At 61.7% G+C, this 12,245-nt stretch overlaps 1 protein-coding gene across 6 annotated transcripts in view; it reads right to left on the bottom strand.

The window, feature by feature from the left end:
• The window catches only part of PIP5K1C (phosphatidylinositol-4-phosphate 5-kinase type 1 gamma), a 63,374-nt gene that overhangs the window by 35,201 nt on the left and 15,928 nt on the right, over positions 1–12,245 (bottom strand). For all 6 annotated transcript variants that reach the window (XM_023183604.1, XM_023183606.1, XM_023183608.1 and 3 more), the window contains exon 2: positions 735–766. In XM_023183604.1, the coding sequence (XP_023039372.1) occupies positions 735–766 (32 nt within the window). The remainder of the gene's footprint in view (positions 1–734; positions 767–12,245) is intronic.

Genomic DNA, 12,245 nt, shown 5'->3' with positions numbered 1-12,245 from the left:
ACACGCACACAGGCAAACATGCACACTGGCAAACACACGTGCACACAAATGCACACAGGCAAACACGTGCACACGCGCACACAAGCAAACATGCACACTGGCAAACACGTGCACACAGGCAAACGCATACAGGCAAACACGTGCACACACGCACACAGGCAAACATGCACACTGGCAAACACACGTGCACACAGGCAAATGCACACAGGCAAACGCACACACACGCACACAAACACGCACACGTAGGCTGCACATAGCCTAACTGTGCACTACGCCTGTGTGGCTCACAGACACCGATGGTACGGGTGGAGCTGGTAGCCTCGTGCATCGCCCTCTGGGCAGCATCTGACCCTCCAGCCGGGTCTTCCATTCCTGCCCCCAGTACCCCTGTGAGAGCTGCTGTCTCCCCACCACCCACCCCGCAGAGTCCTGGCTCCACGTGGCCTGGAACCCAGAGAAGCCCTTCCTGCCCCTGCAGCCCTGACCAGGCACCCTTGCCACTAGGGGCGCGGCCCCTCAGATGCGGGGCCCCCTCCTCCATCACAGAATTTCACCCTGACCTCTCAAGACGCGGCTGGCACAGACCTCATGTTCATCCCGCCTGTGGACACTGGATGGCATCTGGGGCCCAGAAAGGTGCGGTGAGCTGCCTCAGGCCACACAGCTTCTCCGCGGGTAGGGAGGAAGTGGTCAGGGTGGGGACCCCAGGCCCTTTATCCCCTCCAGACACTCACCTCTGTTGGGGCTGCCTTCTTCTGAGCCAAACCTGCAGAAGAGACAAACCGGTATCAGACAGGAAACTGGGGACCCCCCGGGAGCCCTGGGCCCAGCCCGCGGCCCACCCCCTGGCCCCCCAGGCCTGGTGTGTGTAACTCCGCGTGGGGCCTGTCTCAGGGCTACACACATGTGAAGACTGGGAGGATGTGATGAGGGCGGGGGCCGCTGAGACCTGCCATGGTCACCCTGGTTGGCGGTCACTGGGGCCTAGAGCAGGGCAGAGGCTTTGCAGCCTCAGGGAGGTGGGCAGCCGGTGACGCCCAGGCTTGGCACCCACCATGAAGGGCCTGGGGCTGGGACCTGCCTGGAGGAGGGGAGGGGAAGTGGTGAGCAAACCTCCCCTGGCTCTTGACCCCCTTCACGCCCAGACATCAGGTTCTGGGCAGTCACCGGCCGAGCAGGTCTGAACTGACCAAGCCCCGCTTCCCCGGAGGCAGGTGCCAGGAGAGGCTCGGGCATGGGGAAATCAGGTGCTAGTGTGGGGAGTGAGGGGTGTAGGCCCCTGCTGGGGCGAGGGCAGGCTGGAGTTGTGGGGAGCGCCCAGCAGCACCCAAGCAGCTGCGGTCAGTGGGAGTTGGCAGGGGTCCCCAGGGCTGGCGCCCTCCCCGTCCCTCTCCAGGGTGAGGTCTGTGGAAGGATGAGGGAGCCTGCGAGGAGACCCCCAGCCCTGCCCTGGGTCCTGGGCCCACAGCCTCTGGTCAGCGCCTGCAGCAGGGCCTGGGCCACAGCTCCAGAGAGGACGAGAGACGAGAGGGGCCTGCTGGGTTCAGCTCCAGAGAGGACGACAGGGGCCTGCTGGGTTGAGCCAAAGCTCCCTCCACACGAGGAGGCTGGGACGAGGGGAACAGGCGAGACTCGGCTCCTAGGACCCAGGACCACATTTGCAACCCTGGCTCCCAGCAGCGGAGCCCTGGGGTCCTCATCTGGAGAATGGGAACAGACTCTACAGCTGTGATTACGGGCCCTGAGACCGACGGGAGATGATCCTGGGGGACTTGGGAGTCCGATGTCCTCACAGGGTCCTCACGAGAGGAGGCGGGCGGATGAGTCAGAGAGAGACGGGAAGAGGCTGTGCCATGGCTGTGAGGGGGGAGGAAGGAACCTGAGCCGACAGGTGTGGGCGCCTCTAGACGCTGGGAAAGGCAGGAAACGGATTCTCCTCTGCAGCCTCTGCTGGGCCCAGCCCTGCCCACAGCTTGACTCTAGCCTGGTGAGGCCCTGTTCCGGGGCTGGACTCCTGGCCCCGGAGGCCTGAGGTGGGAAGCGGTGTCGGTGACTGCAGGGAGCGCACGCACAGGCGACCAGCACGCGGGCCCTGGGCAGACCTGGCCTCGCCCTCCAGGGGCTCACCAACAGGGGTGAGCGCAGGGCTAGGTGTTAGATGTGGGGTGACAGGTGGGGTGCGGATCAGCAAGGGAGGCTTCCCTGGGCTGGTCGTGTCTGAGCTCAGTGCCGAACAAGGATGTCGGGGGAGCAGGAGGGATCCAGGCAGAGGGAGCCGCGGCGCAAAGGTCACGGGGTGGCTGCACGGATCACAGCAGCATTCTCCAGGCTCACGCAGAGGCAGCTGCCGAAGGGGAGCGTCTCCTTGTTGGATTCCAACACTGGCACCACCGGGGCCCAGGGCATGGAGACAAATGTGTCTTGAATCACACAGGGGCTGTGGGGCAGGGCCGACTCCACCCCAGCACTGCCTGTACCTTCTCACTCCACTCCCCAGTCCTACAGGAACAGGCTGAGGGTCGGGGAAGGGAGGCCGGCCAAGGTCCTGCAGCCGGGGGTGCTGAGGCAGGCCCTCAAAGGGGATTATTACGAGCCCGTGGAGACGCTCGGGCTGCGTGCAGGAGGGTGTGGCACGTGCCCTGCTCCGTGGGGCTCAGCCCTCTGGCTGCCTCCCTGCTCTGGGCTGGGCAGCAGTGCATTGGAACTGGTCTGGCCCTGGCTTCCAGGCCGGCTGAGGTGAGCAGGGGAGGCCAGGACACGTGAGGGGCCAACTGGGCGAGGTTCAGGGAGGTGCAGACAGGTGAGGAGGTGGGTGTGGAGTCCGGGGTGCAGATGGGGACCGTCGGGGGTGGGGACCCGGCCGGGGGTGAACTGGGGAGAGGGGACAGAAGAGAATTTCCCAAGAGACAAGAAGTCTTTCTGGACCAAGGCCTTACAAAGCCAGCAAAGAGCGCAGAGGGAGGGAACCCCTCTGTTTTAAGACGCGGAAAGAGACTGTCAGAGGGAGGGGTGAACCCACCCAAGGTCACGCCGAAGGAGAGGAAAAGTCAAACCCGGGCCTGGGTCATCGATGCCCCGCCCCATCAGCCCTGCCAGTGCCCCTCGGCCCCCTGCGCTGCTCTCAGTGGGTGCACGGGAGACCCACGTGTGTCCCATCTAGAGGCTGCGCCCCAGCGACCGCCCTGCTGTCTGAAAACACATCCACCGCAGGCGCTGAAGGCACTGAAGGCACGGCTTTGCTCTGCTGCCAGGTCAGAACCGCCAGGGACCCGGCCAAAGCGCGAGGTGGCGGGGGGGGGGCCAGGGTCGGGAGCCGGGGGCAGCGGCAGGCCGGGGAGGGGGCCAGGGTCAGGAGGCTCAGGGCAGGCCAGGGAGGGGGCCGCATCCGAGACGCTGGTGGGGCCCTGTTGTCGTGATCAGTCCCCGTGCCTGCCTGGGGGTGCGGGGTTGGACAGCGTCCCCCCGACGTTCACGTCCTTCCAAGAACCTCAGCCTGCAACCTTATTTGGAAAGACAGTCTCTGCTGATGTCATTGGGTAAGATGAGGTCGTGCCGGAGTAGGGTGGGCCCTGGATCCGCTGCTGTCCTTATAAGAGAAGCCGCTCAGAGAGGCCAAGATGCCATGTGGGGTGGAGGCGGGGAGGGCACCGCTCCTGCAGGCCCAGAGACGCCAAGGATGCCCGGAGGCACGAGGAGCAGAGGGGCGTGAAGCTTCTCCACGGTGGGTCGGGAGGGCGCAGCCCTGCCCACTCCTGGACCTCGGGCTCTGGCCTCCAGAGCAGAGCCAGAACAAACGCCTGTTCAAGGCTTGCTGCTCCAAGCCCCCCAGTCCCAGGGATTTTGTCTGGGCAGCCCAGGACCTCACATGGGGTATGGTCCTCCAGTGAGGACCCCAGCCCTGCACGGGAGGGGGCGTACTTCTCGAGGCAGCCAGAACAGCTGAAGGGTCCTCCCCTCGGGCCACCTGGGCGCCCTGCAGGGCTGGGTGGGCACTGGGCGGGCCCTGGAAGGAACTGGCGAACGGACCCGCGGTGCTCACTGCGGGGCGGGGGCGGGGACGGAGGGAGGGAGGTGACTCAGGATTCCGGCTGCCTGCCCTGGCGCAGGCAAGGACGGACGGGGCTGCTTCTCTGTCCTTCCAGAGGACAGGACTGGTCGCCCCAGGTCTCTGACAGGCCACACAGGGCCTGCTCTGGGCTGCGGGGGGCGGAAGGTGCTGGATGCTGACGTGATGTTTGGGTTGGCGCCCTGTAGCAGAACAATTCACGGTTTTACGTCCAGGGTGTGGGGGAAGGAAGAGAAGAGAGGGCAGGAAGCCAGTGGTGGGCTGCGGCGGGACATTCCACACCGCATCGGGGCCTGGGCGTCCCCCTGCTCGGCCCGTCTGGGGCCTCCCTGCCCCCAGTCCTGACTCTACTCCCGAAACCGCCCCTCTGGCTCCCCCACACCCACTTGGGTGACTCAGCTGTTTTCCTCAGTGGCCCCGAGGCTGAGAGGTCACAGCGCTTGGGTCCGCCCCTGCCCGGACTCTCCCAAGCTCCCCACTGCCCCGGGACGGAGTGGACACGGCGAGGCCCTCCAGACCCAGCTCTGCTGACCTCACCAGGCACCTCAGGGTCACCTGCATCAGGTCTAGGCCCCCTGCCTCAGTGTCCCTCCCTGGTTCCACATCTTCACCTGCCCAACTCGCCTGAGCTGGCTGACAAGGGGGAGAGGAGGGGGCGGCCAGCTGGGGCCCTGCTGGGAACGGCCCTGCACTGGGGACCTGTAGGTTAAGGGACTGGCCGGGGCCGAAGCACCAAGGCGGGGGTGGAGCAGGACGGGGAGGGGAGGCACTCGGTTGGGGGACTCCGGGGAAAATGTGGGGCTCCCAGGGCAGGCAGGGACGGCAAGGGGAGACCAGAGCCGAGCATCCTGCAGAGGGGCGCGGACAGGGGAGGAAGCAGAGCCTTGCAACCACTGCCCGGCCGAGGGGGCAGGTGAGTGCCATTTTCACTCAATCCTTGCTCCCCACGAGGCCCACTCCGGCACGGAGCCCGCCGTGACCCCCACGAGGGGCTGTCATGACATCGATCTCTGCTCAGCCTGAGACGTGACTAATTATCTGCAGAATGAGCCACCCCGTTTTCGAGGAAATTAGGTTTTAAAAATAGTCGGGGGAGGAGAGGCGTGCCGCGCTGCAGAGCCAGGAGGTGGCCCCTCTGAGCAGTTTCCTCTGGTCAGGCTGAGTGCCCGGGGCGGGTGCTCTGCCCCTGGGGCCCCTCTCTCCCGGCCCCATCACAGGACCTGGCGGCAACGCGACCCGGGCCTGCGGCACACGGCTCTGATCGCTGGCTGCAGAGTGACCTCATCGGCCACCTCACCTCCCTGTGTGCCCGGGGCTTCTCTCCGAGCCTCAGTCTCTGCCTGTAAAGTGTGGCTGAAGCCAGCTCGAGCCCTCGAGGCACTGCTGTTCTCCACGGGGACACATGGCCGCCTCTGCACCCGCTGTTCCCTGGCCTGTGCCCGGTCTCTGCCCTGGCCCTGCCGTGCCCCCTGGACGCCGTGTCCCACACCAGCCACCTTTGCCACCCCACCGACGCCACCCCATCCTGCAGACCAGCCTGGTCCCTCCTGGTGACCCCGGGACTCCCTCAGGACAGGGCCTGCCCTGGGCTGACAGCCTGGGCGTTTGTTGACTGACTCATGGACTGACAGATACCCGTTTCTCTTCTCTCTGCACGCAGGCCTCTGCCAGAGCTTCCTCTCCACATCTGTCTGACGTGGACACTGAGGCAGGGAATGACTAAACTGGGGGAGGAGGCGGACTGTCAGGCTGGCTCCACAGTAAGACCCAGAGTAAGAATGGGGACGGAGAGGCCTGGACAGGTGGCCGGAGGGAGGGAGACACCACAGTGAGAGGAAATAGGTGCAAGCTGGGCTCACTGACGGAGCGCCGCAGGGCAGAAGGCCCACAGAGGGCAAGCTCGAGGGTGAGTGGAAGGCACCTCAACCCACGTGGGCACCTGCAAGGCCCCGCAACAGCAGGTGGGACAGGCACACTAGTGGCCTCATCCCTGCAGAACCGAAGTCCAGGCCCCTGTGGCTGGGAGGAGGAAGCCCCAGCCCAGGAGGCAGTGGGAGTGGGGGGAGAGTGGGCAGCGCCCTGGAAGGTCCAGGATGAGGAAGCCGGGGACTGGGGGGCCAGGGAGAGCTCAGCGCAGGGGAGGGGTTCTGGGAAAGGGGGCCCACCCACCCCGTCCCCACCGCAGACAAGGGTCTCCCCAGGCCCCACTGCAGCCCTGCAGGGTAAACACCAGGCCCTGTTACCCCACCAGACCATGCGTGGCCCCCTCCCTGCCCTCCGCTCCTCCCTCTGCTCCAGCCACACGGGCCCTCACTGTCCCTCCAGCACCGCCCTGCGTCACTCGCCGTCCCTCCAGCACGCCAGCGCCAGCGCCACCCTGCGTCACAGCCTCTGCATGAGCGGTGCCTCTGCCTGGCCTGCTGGTCCCAACATTCCCTCAGGGTTTGTTCCTTTGCTTCACCCTAGACCTGGCTTAAACATCACCCCCTCAGAAGCCTCCCCCAGCTACCCTGCACCAAACGGTCCCCTCCTCACTGCCCGGCACATGGCACCACCTGGCATATGGCTGTTGTCATCCCCACAACAGGGGGCCCAGGCCTGCTCTGTCACCTGCCTCCCACAGACTCTGGCAAAGCTCTCTGAGGGCAGCAAGGGAGGGCCAGTGAGAAAGGGGCGGCACTGGGACCCAAGTGCATCAGAGTAGCACAGGGGGCCTGCACCCCTGGGTGGGGCCGCTGCCCAGAGGGTAGCTGCTGGGCGCCCAGCACAGGTGCTGGCTCACCATGACACAGCAATCTGAGTGCACGAGGATGGTCCAGGCATGGGGTCCTGCGATCCTGCAAGCAGGAAGCAACTCCAGGCCAGAGCTCACGATCACCTCCCTCATTCACTGGACAACCCATTCTCTGGCCTCCTGCCGTGCAGGCCTCTGACCACGGGGACCACAGGCCCTTTTGAGGACCTGCCAAGAAGGCCAGGCTGGGCAGCCGCACTCCACGACACAGGCTGCGTTGGGGACCCAGAGGGGGCAGAGCTGACCCTCAGCTCTGGTGAGGCTCAGCCCAGGACCTGGTGGACGAGGACAAGCCGTGCGAGAATCTTCTCTTGCTAAACTGTAGAAAGGGCTTCTGTGGCTGTCCACAGATGGCTGCGATGCTTGGCACTGGTGTGACTTGGGAGGGAAGGGACAGCGTGGCATGAGGAAGGCTGGCACTTCTCACTGCATCTCTGGGAACCTGGGCCATGACGCTCAGAGGCCGGCTCCCTGCAGAAAGGCTGGGCGGCCCCAGCTATTCCTGCCATCCCGGTTGAGGGCTGGACAGGCAAGTGCAGGACAAGCTTGAATTTCCTGCCACTGCCAACCACAGCCACGGGACTAACCCCAGCTATGACCTACAGAAGAACCACCCAGCTGAACCCAACCCAAGTAACAGAATCGCAAGCAAATACATGGTTGTCTGAAGTCTCTATCTGGGGGTGGTTTGTTACACAGCAATAGCTGACTGAAACAGATCTCAGCTCACTGTAACCTCTGCCTCTCGGGTTCAAGCAATTCTCTTGCCTCAGCCTCCCCCGAGTAGCTGGGACTACAGGCACGCACCACCATGCCCAGCTTTTTTGTATTTTTAGTAGAGATGGGGTTTCACCATATTGGCCAGGACGGTCTCGATCTCTTGACCTCGTAATCTGCCCGCCTCGGCCTCCCAACATGCTGCAATGACAGATATGAGCCACCGCACCTGGCCTATCTGTGGACTTCTTTGGAACAGGAGGAGTTACAGTTTCTAATTCCTTTGTCTTACTTGGATTTCTTACATTCAAAGGAGCATTAATAATCTGTATAATGGATTATTCAGCCATGAAAAGGAGTGAGGCTTTGAAGCAGGCCACAGCATGGATGCACCTTGAAGACGTCACCCTCAGTGAGAGACACCAGACACAAGAGGCCATGCAGTGTGTGACCCCATTTCTACGAAATGCCCAGGACAGGCTGATCCAGAGAGACAGGGAGGGGATGCGTGGGTGCTGGGGCTGGGGAGGGACAGCCACCGGGCACAGGGTTTGCTTTCGGGGTGATGGAAATGTACTAGAATTAGTGGCAGCAACTGAACGACTCTGTGAATATGCCGAAAAGAATGTACTCCGTTGCAATAAGCAAGCAGTAAGACACTTTCAAAGGGTGAATTTTGTGACAGTGAATTATGTCCCAGAAAAGCAAAATGAAGATGCAGATCCCGTTAGCTGCAAAAGTACTGCCCAGTGACACATACCATCTGGAACCTTCTCCAAAGTCTTGTCATCCCCCAGGGCCTCACAGTTTGCTTATCTCTAAAGGAGGTCGGGGGACTTGGTCAAGGCTTAACCAGAAGGGCAGCCAGTCCTGCAGGCTGGAGCTTCTCACACTGTCTGTGCCTACAGGACTGAGTTCACTCTTTCTTTTCTCTCCATCAGGGACCAAGGCTTTTGTAAATCGTAGTAAACACCAACTGCCAAGGTCTGAAAGGCTGGTGCCGATTCTCAGCTTCTACTCCTCTCTGGTGTGGACTGGGATGGATAGTCCTGTCCACGGTTGATACCAAATGGCCCTGCCTCAGGCCTCTTCTCTCTCGATAGGAGTATACCAACATGCAAACAGTTTGGGGGCCTCCAGGCACCCCCCAAAGCCCATGCAAACCAGGGTCTCCCCTCTCAGCACTTAGGGCTGGATTGTTCTCTGGGCTGGTCACTGGGGTTGTCCTGGGCACTGCAGGGTGCTGAACAGCATCCCTGGCCTCTACCCACTCCATGCCAAGGGCATCCCCCAGCTGTAACAACCACAGATGTCTCCAGACAAGGCCCAGTGTCCTCAGGGGGCAGGATGACCCCACGTGATGCCCCAATAGCCCCTGAGGTTAAACCTTTGGGTGAGAAGTTCAACACGGCTGCAACAGCAAACATCTGCTCCAGGTGCCAACCAAGCTCTGCCCATGCAGAGTCCCACCCAGCCTGACCAGGCAGCCACTCCTCAAGGCTTCATCTGATACATGGGGAAACCGAGGCTGGGAGAGGTGGAAGGATTCCGACACCGCTGGGGACATGGCCAGGCTTCCTGCGCGATCGTCTCTAACCTCATACAGGCCTGGAGTGGTAGGCGATGGCGTCCCTGTTTGGGGACAGGAAGCACCCAACTGACGGTCCCCATCGGGAAGTGACGAGAGACGTGAACTCAGGTACCTGCCCGGCCCTGCAGCCCCTCACCTGGTACATCCGCGGTCCTGGGCACCCACTGCTCCCAGCCCACCTCGGGGAGTGGCCCGCCTGGGCACCAGCACACCCCGGGGAGTGGCCTGCCTGAGCTTGGTTCTGAGTCCTGTGGTGTTTGGGTTCGGTCAACTTTAGAAATCCCAGTGTTTTGGAGAAAAACCTGGGTTTCTCAAAAAACAGGCCCATCTAGAAATAAAAGGCTGCACCATCACTCAGCCCCGCCTGGCACACTCGCCTCTGCCTTCGTCCCCCACGGCCCGCTCCCCGGCGGCATGTGGCCAGAAGGCGCCTATGGACATCTGATCCAGCTGCCACCTAATTCATGATCACTGTCTGACAGGCCGGGAAATGGGTATCTGGGGAAATCTACAAAGTCACCCAAAGCCAACGGTGAAAAACCCTGTGATCCCATCTACAAATCCAGAAAAACCTTCAACGAAATTCAATATGAATTTCATGTCCCCCCAAAACACTGGAAAAAAAGGCGAAAGAAGGATACTGCTTCTACTTTAAAAACAAATGTAAGACCAGGCGACGTGGCTCTAGCACTTTGGGAGGCCGAGGCAGGAGGACGGCTTGAGCCCAGAAGTTTGAAACCAGCCTGGGCAACATAGTGAGCCCCCCCATCTCTACAAAAAAAATTTTTAAATATTAGCCAGGAGTGGTGGTGCACACCTGTATTTCTAGCTACTTGGGAGGCTGAGGCAGGAGGATCACTTGAACCCAGAAGATTGAGGCTACAGTGAGCCATGACTGCACGCCTCTCTCTCCCACCCAACCTTGTTCAGGTCTGGATCAAATGTCACCTCCTCAGAGAGGCCCCTCCCTGGTCACCCTGCCCCTGCGTGGTTTACTTCTCTCTACTCCTTGGATCCTCCACATTTGCTCCCTCTGAGGCCATGAGCCCAGGGCAGCGACCTCATCTTTCCTCCCGCAACAGTGCAGGGAGCACGAGCATGGCACGTGGGTAAGGCTGCCTGTGACAGCGTCCTCCTCCCGGGAGTCCCACGGAGGTCTGGGTCCAGGGCACAGTGGGCTTGGCTCAGGAGGGAAACGCGGCTGGATGGAGTCAAGAGCCTGGGGGCACAGGCTGCTTTCCGTCTCTAACCACTGAGCCGCCCTGGAACAGCTGGAGCGCGGCGAGGAGCCGGCCAGAGACCCGCTAGCCCACCTTTGCCGTGTGCGCAGCGGGGCCCGCACCATAAGAACCCCACGGCTTAGTCATGTCATCATCCCAACAACTCCATGACGTAGGCGCTGTTACTGCTCCCATTATGCAGAGGTGGAAACTGAGGCTCAGAGAGGTCAGATCGCTTGCCTGAGATCATGCAGCAACAATGTGGGGGTGGCTGCACCTGATTCCAGGAGGTCAGGCCCCAGGCTGCGTCACCACAGCAGGGACGGGAGGAGAGTGAGGAGGAGCCGGGCGGGGGAAGGGCGGAGGGGCCTCCCAGGCGGAGGCACAGCCAGTGCGGAGGCCCCGGGGCAGAATCGTGCCTGGAGAGCTGGGATCCATCCGGGCACCACTGGAGAGTCCTGTGCAGAGCACAGCCAGCCCCCACTTCCCCTCCCAGGCAGTCCCACACCTCCCCCACGTTGGAGCCCCCTGGCACCCTGGCCAGTGATGACTCTCTCTGCAGCAGGCTCGGCCCCCAGCACAGGAGAGGCAGAGCAGATGCTTCGGTGCCTGGAGCACCGCCCACAGCCTCCTGGCTGGGAAATGGCCTCTGTGTCACCCACTAGACCTCAGGATGCCTCAAAATAAAGATGGACCCATAAGAAGAGCCTCCCGCTCACAGCGCGGTGGTGGTAACCACACCAGTCACGCATGAGCACTTCTTTGCCTTATAATTAGAGGCATCAAACAAGATGAGCTCATTGCCACCCCCTCAGCCCCCACACATCAGCCAGCGCACAATCTCACAGCACTCACTGCACAGATGGGGACACCTGCTGCCTGCCAGGATCCCTTCGGTCCCGGGGGCGGGGCCGACCGTCTTCCCCTTGAAAGTGGGCAGGTCTCAAGCCCTGCTTTTGGCCAATCACATGATGCAGATGTGACACGGGGCGGGGCGGGGGGGGGGGTGAGTTCTCCCATCAGCCTCTGCTCTCTTGGGATCCCTCCAGTACGACGCGGCTGGACCGCAGCAGTGACGCAGAGAGAGGCCTGGGAGAGGAGGCCACCGGGGCGTGCCGGCACCAGCCGGATGCCGCTGCCTAGGTGATCCAGGCCAACAGCAGTGATGGGGAAGAACCAACCTGCTGAGCCCAGCCAAGCCCGGGAAACTGACAGCAAAAGCACTGTGGTGTGAATCCTCTCGGTGTGGCAGTGGTTTGTTGCATAATCCATGACTCCCACCACAAACGCACTCAGCGTGGGACCACCACCTGCTCAAGGTCACCCGGCACGTAGGGCCCAGGCAGCGAAGTCCCAGGCAGCTGTCTCCCTCTGAGCACCGGGATCTAGTTCCCTGTGACCCACCAGGAGAACTCAAGCTCTTAGTGCTACGCGGGCTGCCACCACTGTAGACACGTCATTCAGCAGTCAGGGCCAGACATGTGAATCTTAGAAGGTTCCGAGTTATTTCTGGGTGTGGGATGGGGGAAGGTCTCTTACTTTGCAACTTGCATCCTTTGGTGCTGTTTGAAATACATATTTTGTCATTTTTATTTATAGAAATGAGGCTTTTCTCAAAGCATTAACACAGTCAACTTGTAAAACTGCAAAGGAGAAGAAAACAAACAGTGTGAACATCTGAGAAAGATGCCCAGACCCCTCTAATGATAAAAGACGTGATATGAAACCAGCCTGCCAGCAATGGGGTGGGGACGCAGGGGGTCCTCACACGGCTGGGGTGATGCCAGTGTCAACGGGTTCAATCCCGGGGGCAGCCTGACAGCATTTCTAATGTGTGTGCCGTTGGCAGTAACTTCA

Source organism: Piliocolobus tephrosceles, chromosome 21 (genome assembly GCF_002776525.5).
Source record: "Piliocolobus tephrosceles isolate RC106 chromosome 21, ASM277652v3, whole genome shotgun sequence".
Classification (NCBI taxonomy): domain Eukaryota; kingdom Metazoa; phylum Chordata; class Mammalia; order Primates; family Cercopithecidae; genus Piliocolobus; species Piliocolobus tephrosceles.
This window is presented reverse-complemented; position numbering and strand designations above follow the sequence as displayed.